General features: G+C 41.7%; 1 protein-coding gene across 1 annotated transcript in view; it reads left to right on the plus strand.

Annotated features, from left to right (window-relative positions):
* CACNA1B (calcium voltage-gated channel subunit alpha1 B) overlaps positions 1-20,892 on the plus strand; it is a 467,134-nt gene that overhangs the window by 259,382 nt on the left and 186,860 nt on the right. The window contains exons 17-18 of the mRNA XM_069747979.1: positions 145-212; positions 1,520-1,626. Coding sequence (XP_069604080.1) covers positions 145-212; positions 1,520-1,626 — 175 coding nt within the window. The remainder of the gene's footprint in view (positions 1-144; positions 213-1,519; positions 1,627-20,892) is intronic.

Here is a 20,892-nt window from a genome sequence, read left to right on the forward strand (position 1 = left end):
GAATTTCACTTTAAAGGTCCATCCCTATAGTCTTACGGGCAATAAACTGTGTCCAAACTGGAGCCCTCCTTGGTGTCCACTAGCATACGATAAGATCAGAGCACAGATTTATAGCCTGACGTCCTTAACTCCCATCTGTATAAGATACTCTTCTGAATGTATTCTTAGCTATTGCTGTTGACAATCTGGCTAACGCACAGGAATTGACCAAGGTATGTGATTATCACGCTGGGAACCTCCGCTATAAATAATTTCTCGCTCCACTTGTGCTGACTGTGGCCTGATATGACTGGAGCATATCCTAAATAGATTTCATGCAGCACAAGTCTTCTGCTAACCCTTACATTAGTGATAACATTGGACTGGGGACACACCTTATCATCTCCTGTACAGACGCAGCAGTTGTTACATTTTTATACCTGCTATTCTTCTAGATATCGAAAATAAACTATAAAATATTCCCAGCGATCAGCTGTGATCGGGGAGAGGATGCGGTTGGAAGGGTTTATTTTTCCTGTTGTGCCTCCACAAGGAGCAAGCTCCCCATTGAAGTCAGTGGTCCATGTGATGTACAGATGTGCCGGACCACCCCAGAGAGAGAGACGCTCTTTGTATCCTTACTCTACTTTGGCAAATAAATGAGGGGACCTGAAGGGGAGATCCTTCATATTAATTCAGAGCATTGGACAGTAGTATTTCTAAACCAGAAAACCCCTTTAAGTCCATAGTAGGTCCTGCAAGCGGACAAAGAGTAGCCATCCTAGCAAACAGATCTATTCTGAATACAGGAACTTAAAGAGTTGCTGTGGTGCTGGTAACGTCCACATCTGGTGGTTAGTGGCCATAATAACGTCATCATCAGGTGCCTGTCAGGATGCATGTAGCCGGCAGATATCATGCATCTGGTGAAGGTACCCAATACCTGCCGGTTCTGTGTGGGCAGCAGGCGACTTTCGACAGAACATCATCACCATTGCTCACCTCCTGATGCAGAAGTGACCAGCAATGGAGCAACCCTTCAAGACAGACCTTATTTTGTCTGTTGGGTACATTTTCTTCTTCAGTATTTGTAAGAACTGCAGAAGGGGGCAACCTGCAAAATATCTAGTATTAATAGCAGTCTGAAAATATGCCAGCATGCAAAACCGCTCTCCTCCAAGACGAAAAAAGTACTGATGAGGGGTAAAAAAACATAAAACGGCTGCCTTTTCTTCTTGGAAGACTCTGGTTATATAGGATAGCTACCTCCGATAGGTGGCGCTAGAGAGCAAGCTTTCTTCACTTTAGAAGAGAGCTCATTTGCATACTTTTTCCCAGAAGCTTTGCCCATATTTTAAGTCACCCAATGCCACTTAGAAGTCTCCACAAGGAATAATGGCATCTCATGACCTATAATAACAAGGTTTCATTGTACTGCTGATGCTCTTTGCTGTGTACCTGCCCTTTTTTTCTACTTGTAAACAACACGTGTGAATTTCTTACTGTGCTTGGATCACAAAATAAGTATTTCCTGTTATAGGATGAGGAGGAGATGGAAGAAGCAACCAATCAGAAACTGGCGCTGCAAAAAGCCAAGGAGGTGGCGGAAGTCAGTCCTATGTCAGCGGCAAATCTTTCAATTACAGCGTAAGGATCAATTCTGTAAATTGTGCCCCCTCTCGTTTATCAGTTGCCCAATTCCCAGTTCTGAAGGAATGCCAAGTCTAGGTCCTGTCCACATCTAGATAAATGACTTTGCCCCCTAAGGCCCCGATACACATTGGACTAATGTCGGCAGAACCTGCTGAAGTCGATGGGTTCAGCCGCCTGTGTAATGTGCATTGGGGTGCATGCCGGCCGATGGTCGAGGGAGATGTTAATCACGCATGTCCGATGTGACATTTGCAGCGTGTCAATTCTTTCAGCATTTTTGCAGCATTTTTTTTTCACCCATAGAAAGCAATGAGAAAGTGCACAAAAACAGGAAACAGGTTTTGATGCATTTTTTGATGACTAAAAATAACTTTTTTAAAGATGTACTGTAGACAAATCACTCATGTACTCTGCACCCCAAAAAGCAACAAAAATGCTATGAAAAAAAGCAGCAAAAACTTTTATATTGTCAAGAGAGCAGGTTTTGGCTGCAGGAAAAAAAACGCTGGAAAAATGCACACGCACTGTTTGTCTGTATGCTTCAGATTTCATATGGAGCCATAAAAAGGTTATTTCTCCCATCCACACAAATCCCCCCTGAATGTATGGTATTCTCCATTTCTACAGCACCGGACGGAGCCTGTATCGCTGCAACAGAGACCCACAGCTTTGTGCAAGGAATCTATACAGGCTTCAGGCATTTATTTGTACAATGCACAGTGAATGTATAGGATCCTAGTCAGACAGAGCATATATGCTGCAAAAATGGAACAGAATAATGAAATTGCCCATCTGCACTAGTACATTGGGTACAGTTGGTCCATGTGTGGTCAGTCATACACACGGGCAGCTCACGGACGGAAAACATGCACGCTTATTTGCGGGAGTTTTCTGCTATGGATTGGGGTCCCAATTGGGGACCTCTTTTTTTGAAGGTCATGTTTTCAAGGGTTCAAAGTGGACAAACAGACCCAGTTGAACACTAGACATTAGTTGTAGAGCGCACGTACATACCTATTCTTAATAGATGGCTCACACCACCATAAGAGGCAGGCAACAGGACAATCTGCCAGAGTTCCCTCCAGCACATAAAAAGATGAAAAAGCAGATGTGTAAGTCAGATGGACGAGTTTTCCTGAGCAGATGGACGTGGGTTTTGCTCACGATGGATGCAGTGAGATGGCTGCCTACATTCACAATCCAGCCTATATGACTGCTGGCGATGATGCTGCGCTGCTGATGTGAAATCAGCAAAAAATCTCCATGCTTAAAAGTGTCCCAAACTACTGGTGTCTGAAAAAGAGCCACTGAAAATAATTAAAAAAGAAGTGCAAGTAGTTCTGAGTCCTTTCAGTAAATCCATTCAGACATTTCCTTAGATATATCTGGTCCCTGGAAAGGAACACACCATACATTTGTGCTCAAAAGTTTACATACTTCGGTAGAATTTCTGCTTTCTTGACCTTTTATCAAAGAATATGAATGATAACACCAAAATTTTTTCTCCACTCATGGTTAGTGGTTGGGTGAAGCCATTTATTGTAAAAATACTGTGTTTTCGCTTTTTAAATCATAATGACAACCCAAAACATCCAAATGAACCTGATCAAAAGTTTACATACCCTGGTGATTTTGGCCTGATAACATGCACAGAAGTTGACACAAATGGGTTTGAATGGCTACTAAAGTTAACATCTAGTGATGAGCGAATATACTCGTTGCTCGAGATTTCTTGAGCACGCTCGGGGTCCTCTAAGTATTTTTTAGTATTCGGAGATTTAGTTTTTCTTGCCGCAGCTGAATGATTTACATCTGTTAGCCAGCATAAGTACATGTGGGGGTTGCCTGGTTTGAGACAAGCCTCAAAACTACTGGAATAAGGAAATTTGGAGTGATGAGACCAAAATTGAACTTTTTGGCCACAACCATAAATGTTACATTTGGAGAGAGGTCAACAAGGCCTATGATGAAAGGAACACCATTCCTACTGTAAAGAATGGAGGTGGATCACTGATTTTGGGGCACAGGAAACTTGGTCAAAGTTGAAGAAAAGATGAATGCAGCATGTTATCATCAAATAGTGGAGGCAAATTTGCACTACTCAGTCCACAAGCTGCGCATGGGACGTACTTGGATGTTCCAATATGACAACGATGCAAAATGCAAGACCAAGTCGACCTGGCTACAGCAGAACAAAGTGAAGGTTCTGGAGTGGCCATCTCAGTCTCCTGACCTCAACATCATTGAGCCACTCTGAGATTTCAAGCGCACAGGTCATGCTAGACAGCCCAGGAATTTACAGGAACTGGGTTTTTTTTGCCAAGAAGAGTGGACAGGTTTACCATCTGAGAAAATAAAGAACCTCATCCACAACTACCACAAAAGACTTCAAGCTGTCATTTATGTTACTTGTCATTGATTCACACTTTCCCCCATCCCGGTAATCCGCTGCCTCGTAGTAACCCTTGACTCTGCCCTGTCCCTTAAACTGCACATCCAAGCTGTCACCACCTCCTGTCACCTCCATCTCAAAAATATTTCCAGAATCCATCCTTTCCTCAACCTTCAGTCTACCAAAATGGCCTCCTTTGTGGCCTACCCTCTAACACTCTCGCATCCCTCCAATCCGTCCTTTACTCTGCTGCCCGACTAATTAATCTCTCTCCTCACTACACTCCTGCTACCCCTCTTTGCAAATACCTTCACTGACACCCATTTTCCCAGCGTATCCAGTTTAAACTACTAACACTGACCTACAAAGCCATCACGTTTCTCCTCCGTATATTTCAAAACTAATCTCTCAATATCTTCCCTCACGTAATCTCCGGTCCTCCCAAGACCTCCTTCTCTCCTCCACGCTTATTCGCTCCTCACCCAATCGCTTCCAAGACTTCTCCCGAATATCCCCCCTCATCTGGAATTCTCTGCCCCAACACGTCTGGTTATCCACCACATTTGGATCCTTCAAACGGAACCTGAAAACCCATCTCTTCAAAGAAGCTTACAACATGTAATGACCACATGACCACCTCAACAACATCGGAGCTACTGCAACCCTTGACCTACTGTCTCTTTCCCCACAATCCTGTAGAATGTAAGCCCGCAAGGGCAGGGTCATCTCCCCTCTGTATCAGTCTGTCAGTTAGTTTTGTTTACTGTAAGTGATATTTGTATTTTGATGTAACCCCTTCTCATGTACAGCACCAAGGAATTAATGGTGTTATGTTTGTGTGTGTGTAGCCCATTCACTATCCCCATCTATTCCCCAACTCCTGAAGATGGCTGGACCATGATTGTAAATACATCATTGTAAATACACACCTGTACTTTGTATCTCCCCCACCTCATTGTAGATTGTAAGCTCTCACGAGCAGGGTCGTCTTATTTTGCTTTAATTATTGTATTGTTAACGTTGTTACTTATGACTTTTGTGTTTGAAACTGTTAAACTGTAAAGCGCTGCGGAATATGTTGGCGCTATATAAATAAAGATTATTATTATTATTATTATAATGGTGCTATATAAATAAATAATAATAATGTTAGAGGGGGCAATACACGGTATTAAGAAATGGGGTATGTGAACTTTGATCAGGGTCATTTGGATGTTTTGGGTTGTCATTATGATTTAAAAAGAGAAAACACAGTAGTTTGACAATAAATGGCTTCATCCAACCACTAACCACGAGTGGAGAAAAAGTTTTGGTGTTATCATTCATATTCCCTGAAAAAAGGCCAAGAAAGCAAAAATTCTGCGGAGGTATGTAAACTTTTGAGCAAAACTGTATACACACACACACAAACGCGTATATCATTTGACCTCACTAGACTGATGTTCAGCAGATACATTATCATCACAGACAGGATTACAATGACTGATAACACCTCTATATACAGTAGATAATACAGGATCTATCATTCTCAATAGGTGATGTCACAGCTCACCTCCTCCTGTACAATGACTGATAAAACCTCTATAAACAATAGATAACATAGAATCCACCATTCAGTGAAGTACATAGGAAAAATGTGCAAGAACATGAAAAGCCTCACTGTGCCTTGTGGCTGCATCAGTAGTAAGTACCTCTATCCATGCTGCCGACCAAGTACAGATCCTTTTCCATGTTTTTGCTCATTGCACACTGCTGAACAAAACTTCCATTTATTTATCTGGCAAAGTTATGCCAGAGACACATAAGAATCACTCTGCATTTTCTAATCATGGATATTCCTGTTTGTAACGGATTAAATAATTGGAAGTTTAATTCAAGTACCGATCCTTTTCCATGTTTTTTGCTCAATCCACCATTCACAATAGGTGATGTCACAGCTCACCTCCTCTCCCTCCCTGCACAATGACCTTTGACCAGATTGGAGCATGCTCAAAGCTTGTACACTAACAGAATCTGATTATCTATTGCTGATAAAGTCCATCTCTCCCGCAGGAAGTAGGAGTCTAGATTTTGACTTAGACAGTGTGAAAATTGCAAGTTTTTTTTTTCATTTTATCGTGGAGTAAAAAAAAAATGAAAGAAAAAACAAAGCAATAGATTTAACATAAAAGGCTGATTTCAACAATAGGTAATTCTCTGATAAAACATTTAAAGGGTTGGCTCACCAGAACAACTTCTGCAAAATAAGTGATAAACTGCCGATTCCTGAGTAGTGTGTAACTGTTGGGACCCCCATTGAACCAGACAACATGTCTCTAGAGTCCCCCATTTAGTTAGCACCACAGTAATGCTTGCATAGCCCCACTCCGTTTATTGTCATCTCCCCCAGCCAGAGTACAGCAAGCGACTGTTCCCAGCAGTGCCATAGACAATGAATGGCGCAGAGGTGGAGGATGCGCACTGCTGCTCCATTGGGGCTATGCAGTGGCCTGTTCCTGGGATCCAGGACCCCACTCTCCAAATCGCTGGAGGTCCCACCGTTGAAACACCCAACAATCTGTAGGTTACACCCTTTCATACAGATATGGATCTACAACTGTTTGTAAAGACAGAGATGAGCAGTGCCTGAGCATGGCCGCTGATTTTGGCATAATCCTAAGGTTCAAACATCAGAATGTGAAGATCATTATTTGCAGACATGTCCGGATCACAGCGTTCAAACCCACAGATCTCGAATGATGTAATTTTATGGAAGGTAACGCAGGTCATTCTATAAACATAAGACTTTTTGGTTTATTTGTCCGTCCCATGAGTCAGACTGACAGCGAAGTTCTGAGTTCACAGACACCATGTACGTGTGGACATCAGAGTGGTGAAGAGCTCCCTGATTCACTGTCACAGGATCTAACAAGCTATCAGGTGACAACGTACTGCCCGGCGATGATGGCATACCCCGCTCTGGAGGTGCGGGCAGTCCTCACCGACTCACTGCTGTATGATCTTACCAATCAATATATCTACCTCAATTACCAACACCGTGCCAAGTTAACCATCGCAATGCCAAGGGCTGGCCTGAGATCAGCTGACACTGATTGCTCCTTCCCATCAAGTCAAAACACAGCTATAGATAGAAGCTGCAACATAGAAGCTGAAACTCTGTCTGAGTTGCCTTTATTTTTTTTTTCTTTGATATTTTAATTATTTTTGTCTTTTTTTCCTACTGTGGTCATTGTGTTGTTAATCATACCTCCCAACCTGTATGATGGATAAATGTAGAATATAGATTAACATGGTAAAGATCTGCAAAGAATGAGATAGATAGATAGATAGATAGATAGATAGATAGATAGATAGATAGATAGATAGATAGATAGATAGATAGATAGATAGATAGAGTGAATCATGGCTGAAAGTGTTGTCACCCTTGAAATTGTTCCAGAAAATGAAGTATTTCTCCCAGAAAATTAATGGGATTTTCACGTATTTTGTTATACACATGTTTATTTCCTTTATGTGTGTAGGAACAACGCAAAAAAACGGAAAAATAGACATAGTTTCTCACAAAATCTCCAAAATGACCAGACAACATTTTTGGCACCTTTGCAAAAATTTGCGTAAATCAGTTTGTTTCAAGCATTTGATGCTCTTTCAAACTCACCTGTGGCAAGTAACGGGTGAGTACAATATAAAAATCACACCTGAAACCAGGTAAAAATGGGAGAAGTTAACTCTTTGCATTGTGTGTTTGTGCGTGCCACACTAAGCATGGAGAACAGAAAGAGTAGAAGAAAACTGTCTAAGGATTTGAGAATGTTGCAACATAGGATAGTCTGGATGGTGTATAAGCAGCCTCAATCAAGTGCTAAAGAAATTCAAGCTGTCCTGCAAACTCAGGGTGCATCAGTGTCAGTGCAAACTATTCGTCGACATTTGAATGAAATTAAATGCTATGGCAGGAGACCCAGGAGGACCCCACTGCTGACACAGAGATATAAAAAAGCTAGACTTCAGTTTGCCAAAGTGTACGTGAGTGAGCCCAAATCCTTCTGGGAAAGCATCTTGTGGACAGATGAGAGCAAAATAGACATTTCTATTAAAGCACATCTTTCTACTGTTTACCCAAAACACAATGAGGCCTACAAAGAAAAGAACCCAGTACCTACAGTCAAATATGATGGAGGTTCAAAGATGTTTCAGTGTTGTTTTGCTGCCTTGGTGACTTGACTGTGTGCAAGGATCATGAAATCTGAAAATTACCAAAGGATTTTGGGTCGCAATGTAGTGCTCATTGTCAGATAGCTGGGTTTGCGTCCTAGGTCATGGGTCTTCCAGCAGGACAATGACCCCAAACATACTTCAAGAAGCAGCCACAAATGGATGGAAACAAAGCGCTGGAGAGTTCTTAAGTGGCCAGCAATGAGCCCATTGAATACCTGTGGAGAAATCTTAAAATTGCTGTTGGGAGAAGGCGCCTTCAAATATGAGAGACCAGGAGCAGTTTGCAATAGAAGAGTGATACAAAATTCTATTTGAAAGGTATAAGAAGCTTGTTGATGATGTTTATAGGAATTGATTGATTATAGTTATTTATTCCAAAGGGTGTACAACCAAATATTACATCGAGGGTTTTGTGTGAAATTATGTCCAATTTGCCATTTTTCTCAGATTTTTTTGTGTTGTTCCAATAAACACAAAGGAAATAAACATGTGTATAACAAAAAACGTATAGCTGCAATAATTTTCTGGGAGAAATATTTCATTTTCTGGAACAATTTCAAGGGTACCAACACGATAGATAGATGGATAGATAGATAGATAGATAGATAGATAGATAGATAGATAGATAGATAGATAGATAGATATGAAACGGATACAAAGATATGATTAATAGATATGATTGTTAGATATAATAGATAGGATTGATAGATATGAAGTATATACATAGATGTGATATAGATAGATAGGAGCTAGATTTATAGATGATAGATATGAGATAGCTCTATGATAGATAATTCGGACACAGATATGGCACAGACACTACTGAATCATGCAGTACAGTCATTATTTCTAGTAGGATTCAGCACCAGGACAATCTTTCTTCGTCCTCACGTTCTGCCTCCTTCCACATGGTTCTTCTCTGTTTCTCTCTGGCCATTTCCTCCTCCGGAGTTGACCCCATTCACCATGTTTCCTCCACACTTTCCCTAATCCGTCTTCTTCTTCTTACACCACCTGTCCATCCGTTCACCTTCTGTTTTCTCCCTCCTGAATTCTGTTTACTTAATGATTTTATTTGATTATTTTTTGTAGTTTTTTCTCGTCATGAAGCAGGAGAGAACCAACGTTTTACTCCTTCCTATTTCCAACATCCCTATATGATTTGACTGCTCCCGCCTGGTGTAAAACGTTGGTACCTTCCCGCCGTCCACATGTCTGCTATGGTTTGATATATTTTGTTTCTCACTTTTTTTTCTTGCATGTGCAGTTTTGTAAAGCAAACTCAAGGTGCAATATCTCGCAGCCCGTCTGTCTCCAACGTTAATTCACCGTGAGTTGCCCTATGTTATGATATTCACTGTGTGGACTTCTGATATATCGATATATATAACAACCATATATATATATATAGTGAGCATATGTAGATATATATATATAATTCTCCCCCTTCTTTAAACATTCATCCTCCTTATGGGCACCAGGGGTTGTACGCCGGGCTGAGAATCAAGATGGTGCTTCATTGCTTCTCTATAAAGTTTCTGCATTGCTGACACCTCTGCCTCTTCGATTTCACTTCCGTCCATTTCTCCTTTTTTTTGTTCCTTTTCTCTCATCTTTATCACCACCTCGTTAATTTTTCTTCTACAGATGACGCTTTCCCTCCAGTATCTCCCTTTTCGCCCAATAACATAGCAGATTAATTGCTGTTTTCTTTCTTCTTTTATATGAATGTGATTATTTCCATTTTTTGAGATGTTTCCATTAGACAGGTTTTTGTATGTCTTTATGGCTGGTGTTATGTTTGTCTGTAGGGCTACACGATCAAAGGGTTTATCTGGTACTTCAAAACTCATGATATCTTCTACAAATACACCATGAGTATTAGATCAGTGGAAGTCCGACTTTTGGTACCCTAGTTGATTTTTTTGAAGGATCTACTTATCCTTTTCACTTTTTACCAGCTGAGCTCCTTAATTTCCGTAGCCCCATGCCTACTATCACAGCTCAGTCCTATTCAATTAAATGGGTCTGAGTTATAATATGAGGCACAGCCACTACTGAACCAAAGGCGCAGTCCTTGGCAAACAGCAAGGAAGACGCATAGCCCACCTAAGCAGCTGATCTGCAGAAGTGCCCAGGGTCAGACCCCACTACTCTATCCTAAGGATAAGTCATCAGTTTTGAAATACGGGGTAACCCCTTTAAGTAATGATACATAATGTATAATGAAATGTTCTGCACTTTTGCTCTATAATTTCTGTTTCAGTTCATCTACATTTTCAAGATGGTCATCTTTGTTGTTGTTTGGGACCTCTTTTATAAAAACTTCTGCAGCTCCAGCTCTGGAGGACTTAGCTTGACCGGGTATAATATGGTCACCAATTCATTTAGATGGTCGCGTTGTAATATGACATTTGTCCTGTAGTGGCCACTGTTGTACAGACTGCCTGCAGCTTTCTCCAGTGATCACAACTGATGCCAAAAGGTCCTTATTTAGAGAAGGGGATTGTCCCCATGGGTTAACCCCTTACATTCTTTTGGCTCTTTTGTCTATCTATACCCAAGCCTTTTTTTCGTGAATATAACAGCCATTTACTGGCATAGATACCCTTTAATATATGTTATGATGAAGGGAGTATTACAACAGTCTATTCTATTGTAAAGGAAGGTTCCTGAATAGGGTTGAGCGACCTTGACTTTTTTAGGGTCGAGCCGGGTTTCGCGAAACCCGACTATCTCAAAAGTCGAGTCGAGTGAAATCGGCCGATTATGGCGAAAAGTCGAGGATCGACCGAATCACTCTCTCACTCTCTCTCTCTCTCTCTCATTTTATACTCTGACAGATCAGACTTAATAATAATACTAGTTTTTTATTTCCATAGCACCAACATATTTCACAGCACTTTACAGTTTAGTTATACCGAATATGTTTATTTTTGTTAATATCTTTACTTTTAATAGGGGAAAAAGGGAGATTCAAATTCTGTTTTTATTCTTAATATATATATATATACGGTATATATATATATATATATATATATATATATATATATATTTTGCCTTTATGCTTCTCTTTACTCTTCCTAGGGGACTTGAGCCGGCGATCATCTGATTTTTTGTTCTACATACTGAAATACAAGTGTGTATGTGTATATGAATATATATATATATATATATATATATATATATATAACTAGATGGTGGCCCGATTCTAACGCATCGGGTATTCTAGAATATGCATGTCCACGTAGTATATTGCACAACCCACATAGTATATTGCCCAGCCACGTAGTATATTGCCCAGTTACGTAGTATATTGCCCAGTTACGTAGTATATTGCCCAGCCACGTAGTATATTGCCCAGTTACATAGTATATTGCCCATGGACGTAGTATACAGCACAAAGCCACATATGTCACAGGTTAAAAAATAAACATATACTCATCTTCTGATCCAAGGGCCCCTTATAGTTCTGTCACCTGTGCGCGGTGCATGCGGCAGCTTCCGGTCCCAGGGTGTGATGACGTCGCGGTCACATGGCCGTGACATCATGGCAGGTCCTTCTCGTGCAGGCGCGCAGGACCTGTGATGACGTCGCGGTCACATGACCGTGACGTCATGGCAGATCCTTCTCGCGCAGGACCTGTGATGACATCGCGGTCACATGACCGTGAAGTCATGGCAGGTCCTTGTCGCATACCATCCTTAGCACCGGAACCTGCCGCTTGCATGGAGCGGTCATCGGAGCGTCGCGAAAGGTGAGTATATAATGATTTTTTTTATTATTATTATTTTTAACATTAGATCTTTTTACTATTGACGCTGCATAGGCAGCATCAATAGTAAAAACTTGGTCACACAGGGTTAATAGCGGCAGTAATGGAGTGAGTTACCCGCGGCATAACGCGGTCCGTTACCGCTGGCATTAACCCTGTGTGAGCGGTGCCTGGAGGGGAGTATGCGGGCATCGGGAACTGACTGCGGGGAGTATGGAGTGGGTGCCGGGCACTGACGGCAGGGGAGAATGGAGCGGGTGCTGGGCACTGACTGCAGGGGAGTAGGGAGGGACTAATCGGACTGTGGCCGTCGCTGATTGGTCGCGGCAGCCATGACAGGCAGCTGGCGAGACCAATCAGTGACTTGGATTCCATGACAGACAGAGGCCGCGGCCAATGAATATCCGTGACAGACAGAAGGACAGACAGACGGAAGTGACCCTTAGACAAGGGTATATATATTAGCAAAATGCAAAGAGAATGAGCAAAGGAGGAATATAAATCCCATCAATATTTGTTGTGACCACCTTTTACCTTCATCGGTTCTTCTAGGTTCAGTTGTACTTACACACAGTTTTTTAAAAAATCTTGGCGAACCAGCCCCAGACCTTCTGTGTCTTCATGTGACCCTTAGAAAGACTGGATGATGTGACATCAGAGCACTGTGGGGGCTGGATCATCACTTCCAGAACTTCTTGCTGTTAATGAATGACATTGGCTGGATGTTTGGGGTGGTTGTTCTGCTGCAGAACAAATTTTGAGCCAATCAGACGCCTCCCTGATGGTATTGTAGGATGGATCTGGGCACAGTTCTTCATGATGTTTGGAACGATCTCCTGGCCGAGTTCCTTCAAAACTATGTGCAAGTGACAAGTTTACCTAGAAGAATTGATGCTGTTTTGATGGCAAAGGCCGGACTCCAAATATTTATATGATTTAGGTTTTCGTTTTGTATTTGCATTTTGTTATTTGATAAAAAGCAAACTATTAACACATCTATTTAAAAAAAAAATTCTCACTTTGCAGAATTTCTTCCATTTTTGTCCAAAACTTCAACACAGTACTGTGTATATGTACGCAACCTAGATAAAAATGAGATATGTAGGGCAAATGGGAAGCTTCAGATTTATTAAAAATGATTATATGTAATTAATATTAATGTCTGTAATTCCTGTCTCCTCTTCAGACAGGAATGAAATGATAGAGTTTAAAAAATGTAGGCTTGAGGCCCCTAGCAACCGATGGCAAATGTGGCTTTTAATTACATAATTTACTGAAATTTCTAACATCCAATTTAGTTTCTGCAGAACTTTATTATTATTATTATTATTATTATTATGTATTTCTATAGCACCATTGATTCCAAGGGGTTATTTATATGTCAGATGTGCTATTTACATGAGCAGATCGCCAGTCTGTAGTAACTCGCGTGGTCTCACATAGTCTCTAGCCCTTTTCCACTTCGGGCAATTTTAGCTTTTAAACTTATGTTTTTCCTTCCCCCTTTTTTTTTAATCAAGTAATAACGTCTTCTTTTTTGGGGTACATACAATATTTGGATCGCCTTGTATTGCATTTTTGGTGGGGAGGTGCCTTGACATAAAAAGCAGCTGTTGTGGCTTTGTTCATTTTTTTTTTTCTTTTTGGCTTTTAACGTATGGGTTGAATAATGTTATAATTTATATAGGACTTTGATGAACATGGCGATGCCTAATATTTCTTTTTTTATTTTATTTCTTTATATCTATTTTTAATAGGTGAAAATGGGAGGGGAATATACATGTTTGTCATTTTTGTATTTATTTTTTCCATTCTTTTTTTTTTGCCCCCCCCCTATGGAACTTGAATCGGCGATCATCTGTTCACTTGTTCTATATGTTGCAATAAATGAGGGGGTTTAACAGCAGTGATCAAAACATAACTCACCTGCCAAGTGTGGTGCGGATGCAGCTTCTAAGCCTGCTCCATACACTCAAACAAGTGTGATTTACGTCACATGTCTGAAAACGGATGAAGGACGTCTCCATTTTTATTAGAAGACAGACAATACAAAATTCCCAATACTGGGATCCTCAAAGATCAGCTGTGATCAGTGGGGAATCCTGGCGGCAAGTGTATAACTTCCCTGCAGGTGTTATGGAGCATTGCACTGGTCCCATTGACATCCATGCACTGTCCATGTAGTGCAGGACAGGAGAGGTCCTCCAGATTGAGGGACACTCTGTGTACACCGGTTTTGTTGTGAGCAACAGTACATTCTGGTTCTAAATGACTACCTCATTTGAAATTTGGGGTTTTCTGCACAAAATATCCACAAAGATTAACCTTGTGCTGCCAGAGACAAACTTTTTACCATTCCATTATATCACGTCAAACCCTTTAGTGTCACGATTCTGTAGTAATCCCCTATGAATATTAAGTGATGCCAGTCCACATCTCATCATATGCCCTTTCTGGGGCAATGTCTTTTTTTTTTCTCTAGCTTTCCTTTAAATGATGAAACCCGTCTCGGTTGATAGAAAGGTCTCTGCATATAAATATGTTTTTTTTGCGGGGAGTCAACAGCTGCTTTTATCTTTGTCGTGGGTTCACGATGCATAGCCGGAGAGATCTCGCTGTGTCTATCAATGCCGGTCCATGTGTGTCTGTCTCCTTCAACTTGTCTTGCTCCTCTGGCTTGCTTGTCAGTCTCATTGTGCGCTGTCTGTCAGGGCTCTGCTGTCTAATGGCGCCCGGGGTCTGTGCCGCTGTCAGTCCTGCTTTATGTGCTCACATTCCCAATGTTCTTTTATCACCTTAGGGGCGGATAACTTGACATAAATACTTTTCCTCCCTTACGTCAAAAGAACCGGGGCAAAGGCCCCTATGGAAGCTGCCGGTGACCCTGGCACAGGAGTGTGGGGCACGTCGCTCCCGTTTGCCCTGATAGGCATAGAAGAACTATTGTTTTCCCGGATAGACAAAAGTGAAAATGATAAAAATCTAAAAATATGTTCAATTTATATTTCATATATTTTACAGAATAAATGCACAGTTCCTGCATATACACCATTGTAAATGTACATTAAGCATTCGCCCCCTTTTCTGCCATTTATTTATCAGCCACAATCTTTTGGTTTCATTAGACATTTATTGTTATTTTTTACAGTTTTTTTTTTAATTTGTCATTGTTCACACCTGCAATGGAGGGTCCAACCTGGACTTTGTCAATATGACGGACACCACGGTGGATCCTGTTGGAACCCATTATTAGTCAATAATAACGCAGGTTTATCGCGTACCAGATCTAGTTCCGTTGATAATGGAAAGTGCAATGCAAATGTAACCTATGAACACAGACACAGGTTGTCTCTCTGAACCATCTAACTTTGGTCTTCCTAAAAGAAGGTAGCCCCACCATCTTCAACAGCAGCCGAGTGGTGGTCATAGTTGGCAGCACGCTCCTCACCATCTTTGGCAGCAGCCTGTCCTAAGCGGCAGTGGTGGTAAACACCGAGGGTAGTTTTTGACTGTATGTGCAATGGATAGCCTTGTATTTTTTTAGTGGTACAGTTTTTTTCTATGTAGTCTTAACAGCAGCATGATGTAAGGACAGAGACCCTTATTCTAGCAATGTATTGCTTCGTTTACTGGGTTCAGCAGTTGTGATAGAATCCCTGTTTTCTCTGGTGCAGATCTAGCAGAGCTCAGAATGCTGAGCTGTGTCTAACTCCGCCCACACCACTGATTGGCAGCTTTCTATGTACATTAACAAGAAACTGCTAATCAGTGGTGGGGGCAGGGTTGGACCAGGAGGCACGAGACAGCTAGTCCTCTAGAGATCATCTTCTGCTCATAAAACACTGATTTTATTGAACAGCAACACATAGCCTAGTAAGTGACACATCACTGGAATCAGGCTCTCATCCCTTCGTTCATGCTGCTCTTTTATTACATAGTGAAAACCTGCTGACAGATTCCCTTTAAGTTGACATTACAAAAGCTTTTGGCAGGAGAAACATTGGCACCCAACAATCAGTTCCCATATTTGCATGCATTATGCAAAATATCAGTAGATAAGTGGCTTCTATGTCCCCTATTAGCCTTATTCGTGGCTTCCTGTCATGCATCAAGCTTTTATTTTTACCAAGAAGTCACATCATTGGGAATTGCTAGCAATAACAATGAAGAACATACGGTAGAGTGGCCCCACAATGGTTCTCTGAGGTTCCGGCTTACACTTCCTTCACAGACAATGGTGCGTGTTTGCCCTCCTCTCCTTTTCTGAATAGGGCAGAATTACTTTTTGGCCTTTTTTCCTCTTCTTTGATAGCATTGGTAGCAATCTAGGTGCCCATACCAAATGCTTGGACGTCTTCTAGCAGGTACAATCCAACCCATCTCATCCTCGTGTCCCCTGCCGGTTAGTGTTAGTGGGCTGTCAGCTCATCCCTTCAAAATCACTGGGATCTGCCAATTAAAATTGAATGTCTGCTGCAACTTGAAGGCAATCATCTATGGAAACGGATGTCAGCTCATTTACTTTGCCCTCTGTGTGCGTTTCCTACCACCGCCAGGGGCATGAGACGATAATTAAACACCGGTTTAAATAAATGCTTGTCAGGAGTTACAAAGCTGACATTTTGTCAGCCAGAGAACCCTGAAGTGCGATACAAGGTAGCACACGCGTCAGAAGCCGAAGTGTCTTAAACCTGTCATTGTAGTATGCGCTGAACAGATTGTACTGCGAGTGCAGATTTGTGCTTCCAAGGTTGTTGGCAAGAATGGCAAAACACCTCAGAAAGCGGTCCTGTGATGGGGAGAATGGTAGCTGGCAGGACGAAGGCCTGGCACGCTGAGGTGGTATGCGCTCCATAGCTCGAGGGGTGCCAAATTGCCCGTCTCGCTATAAAGTAAATAGGAAAAACATTAGATAATGGGATCAATTCTGCAACATCCTATCTGGATAGTGGATATAGAAATTTTCACCTTCAGGCGACTTTACATTTTTGGATTGAAGTTATTCTCCTGCAGTTCTGACTGTTAACGGTTTTATGCCTCCTGGTTCCTCCTGTGCGAGGCAGTATCGCCATGTAATTATACCCCATGACTGTTCAATGTTGATTTTCTGCCTTTGGATCTGTCATTCATCTGTATATTGTTATCTGACTTGTGATCACCGCAAAAAACCCAATCCATTTGTCTATGTGCAGTAGATGGGCATGATTATTACCAGGGTCAGCCATTCTGATGGCAATCAGGGCCCTCATTAAACTAGTTTTGTCATATACTGTATCAACTAAAGCTATGACCTTATTCAGCACCAGCGCTGCATTCCATAGCTGCTTATATAACCCCCTGACTCCCCCCTGTATACCACCCAAAAACCTTTTGAAGTTTGTCCACACTGTATGCTAATTTTCCCGCTCGGGTCCAATTAGCTGTGATGTGTGGCCGGCGCATGCGCACGTATGCTTTCGGCTCTGCCTGCAGTAGGGCAAAGCTTTCTGCGCAGGCGCGATGCATGATTTCTCTGCACAGGCACAAGATTTCGCCCGGCAATGTGGGGGAAGTAGGAGGCTTCATCCACATGAATCAAAGAAGGAGGATGATTAGTAGTAAGCAAATGATACCAGCAAAGAATGTTAATGTGAACCATTTGGTATTTGGTTTGTAATGACGTATGTGTTTTTTTATTTGTGTGTTTGTTTTATTTAGTAATCAAAATGTAAATATATCTTGATATTTTTCATAATAAAAAATGATCAGATTTTTTTAAAAAGGAGAATGGTTAGCAGCAGCTGGGAGAAGGGATGGAGGGGCCAGAAGCCACATCTATCGGACCAGACTGGGTAGATTACCATACAGCGCTGGAGAACTTCAAAAGGTTTTTGGGGGGTATGCAGGGGGAGTCAGGGGGTTATAAAAACATTTACGACATGCAGCACTGGAGCAGAATAAGGTTATAGTTTTAGTTAATATTTGACAAAACTGGTGACAGGTTCCATTTTAAAGGGAATTTTCAGCAGTTTTTGTAGTTTGAGAGCAGCATGACATAGAGGGAAAGACCCTGATTCCAGCGATGTGTCACTTAAGAAAAAAGAAAATAGTCAGTTCACCGATCTTCAGAAGGTGCACAGAAACCCCCGTCCTGATGAGACGAACCATGTAGAAAATGAAGGAAAATGTTCCAGCTCTTCTTGATAAAATGCTTGGCTTTATTTCATGCGTTTAAATGTCTTATTGACACCTCTCCATTACTAAGGCGGCTTGATGTCAACTTACAATACAAAGGTAACATTAACCCCACTTGCCACCGCTACAGGGCAAGTGGGAAGAGCGAGGCTAAGTGCCAGAATTGGTGCATCTTATAGATGTGCCTTTTCTGGGGTGGTTGAGTATAGATGTTTTTAGCCAGGGGGGAGCCAATATCCATGGTCCCTTCCTAGGCTATTAATATCAGCCCGCAGCTGTCTACATAGCGTTTGCTGGTTTATTAGTTATAGGGGAACCCCACATCATTTTTTTGGGGTCCCCCATTTTAATAGCCAGTAAAGGCTAAGTATACAGTTGTGAGCTTATATTAATAGCCTGGGAAGCTCCATGGGTATTAGCCCCTTCCCAGGCTATAAATATCTGTCCCCAGTCGCTGGCTTTCCCTCTGCTGGTTTTGAAAATTGCGCGGGAGTCCACGCCATTTTTCCCCCGAAAAGATCTTTTATTAAATACATACATGTCCCCTAATTTGCACACACACTGTACTAATTGTATTGATCACACACATCTATATATATAACTATTCTGCATGGATTTACTGTATGTAAACCATGTCTCCTATCTTGTCGGCTCATGCATTGATTTTTACAGAAGCTGACAAATGAAATAACAGCTAATCTTCTATCTTTATCTCTATGAAATATAAAGATATACAGTATATATATTTATATATATATATATGTGTGTGTGTGTCACTGACATATATATATATATATATATATATATATACACTGCTCAAAAAAATAAAGGGAACACTTAAACAACAGAATATAACTCCAAGTAAATGAAACTTCTGTGAAATTAAACTGTCCACTTAGGAAGCAACACTGTTTGACAATCAGTTTCACATGCTGTTGTGCAAATGGAATAGACAACAGATGGAAATTATTGCCAATTATCAAGACACACTCAATAAAGGAGTGGTTCTGCAGGTGGGGACCACAGACCACATCTCAGTACCAATGCTTTCTGGCTGATGTTTTGGACACTTTTGAATGTTGGTTGTGCTTTCACACTCGTTGTAGCATGAGACTGACTCTACAACCCACACAAGTGGCTCAGGTAGTGCAGCTCATCCAGGATGGTACAACAATGCGAGCTGTGGCAAGGTTTGCTGTGTCTGTCAGTGTAGTGTCCAGAGGCTGGAGGTGCTACCAGGAGACAAGCCAGTACACCAGGAGATGTGGAGGGGACAGTAGGAGGACAACAACCCAGCAGCAAGACAGCTACCTCAGCCTTTTTGCAAGGAGGAATAGAATAGGAAGAGCACTGCCAGAGCCCTGCAAAATGACCTCCAGCAGGCCAAAAATGTGCATGTGTCTGCACAAATGGTTAGAAACTGACTCCATGAGGATGGTGTGAGTGCCCGACGTCCACAGATGGGGTTGTGCTCACAGCCCAACACCATGCAGGACGCTTGGCATTTGCCACAGAACACCAGGATTGGCAAATTTGCCACTGGCGCCTATGCTCTTCACAGATGAAAGCAGATTCACACTGAGCACATGTGACAGACGTGACAGAGTCTGGAGACGCCGTGGAGAGCGATCTGCTGCCTGCAACATCCTTCAGCATCACTGGTTTGGCAGTGGGTCAGTAATGATGTGGGATGGCATTTCTTTGGAGGGCTGCACAGCCCTCCATATGGTCGCCAGAGGTAACCTGACTGCCATTAGGTACTGAGATGAGATCCTTAGACCCCTTATGAGACCATATGCTGGTGCGGTTGGCCCTGGGTTCTTCCTAATGCAAGACAATGTCAGACCTCATGTGACTGGAGTGTGCCAGCAGTTCCTGCAAGATGAAGGAGTTGAAGCTATGGACTGGCCCACCCATTTCCCAGACCTGAATCCGATTGAACACATCTGGGACATCATGTCTCGCACCATCCACAAACGTCACGTTGCACCACAGACTCTCCAGGAGTTGGTGGATGCTTTTAGTCCAGGTCTGGGAGGAGATACCTCAGGAGACCATCCGCCGCCTCATCAGGAGCATGCCCAGGTGTTGTCATACAGGCATGTGGGGGCCACATACACTACTGAGCATCATTTCCTTGTCTTGGGGCATTTCCACTGAAATTGGATTAGCCTGTAACTTCATTTTCCACTTTGATTTTGAGCATCATTCCAACTCCAGACCTCCGTGGGATAATAGTTGTGATTTACGTTGATAATTTTTAGGTTTTATTGTTCTCAACACATTCCACTATGTAATGAATAAGGATTTACAACTGGAATATTTCATTCAGTGAGATCTAGGATGTGGGATTTTAGTGTCCCCTTAATTTTTTTGAGCAATGTATATATATATATATATATATATATATATATATACACACACCTATTCTATGTGTATATATCTGTTCTATCTATTCTATTATGATCTATTCTATACTGTAGCGGCAGATCATTTGCAGGCTTTTAATCTACCTAATATACATAGATACAGTATGTATATTTATCTATATATAGATTTCTGTATGTTTTGAAGAATATTTGGTTTTAAAACAATGTGTACAGTTGTGTATTACAATGCGATTTTAACATGAGCTTTTACATAGGGAGAACTGCTGTATGTAAAAGCTCATGTTAAAATCGCATTGCTAACGGATTACAC

The sequence above is a fragment of the Ranitomeya imitator genome, chromosome 2, assembly GCF_032444005.1.
Source record: "Ranitomeya imitator isolate aRanImi1 chromosome 2, aRanImi1.pri, whole genome shotgun sequence".
In the NCBI taxonomy this organism is placed as follows: domain Eukaryota; kingdom Metazoa; phylum Chordata; class Amphibia; order Anura; family Dendrobatidae; genus Ranitomeya; species Ranitomeya imitator.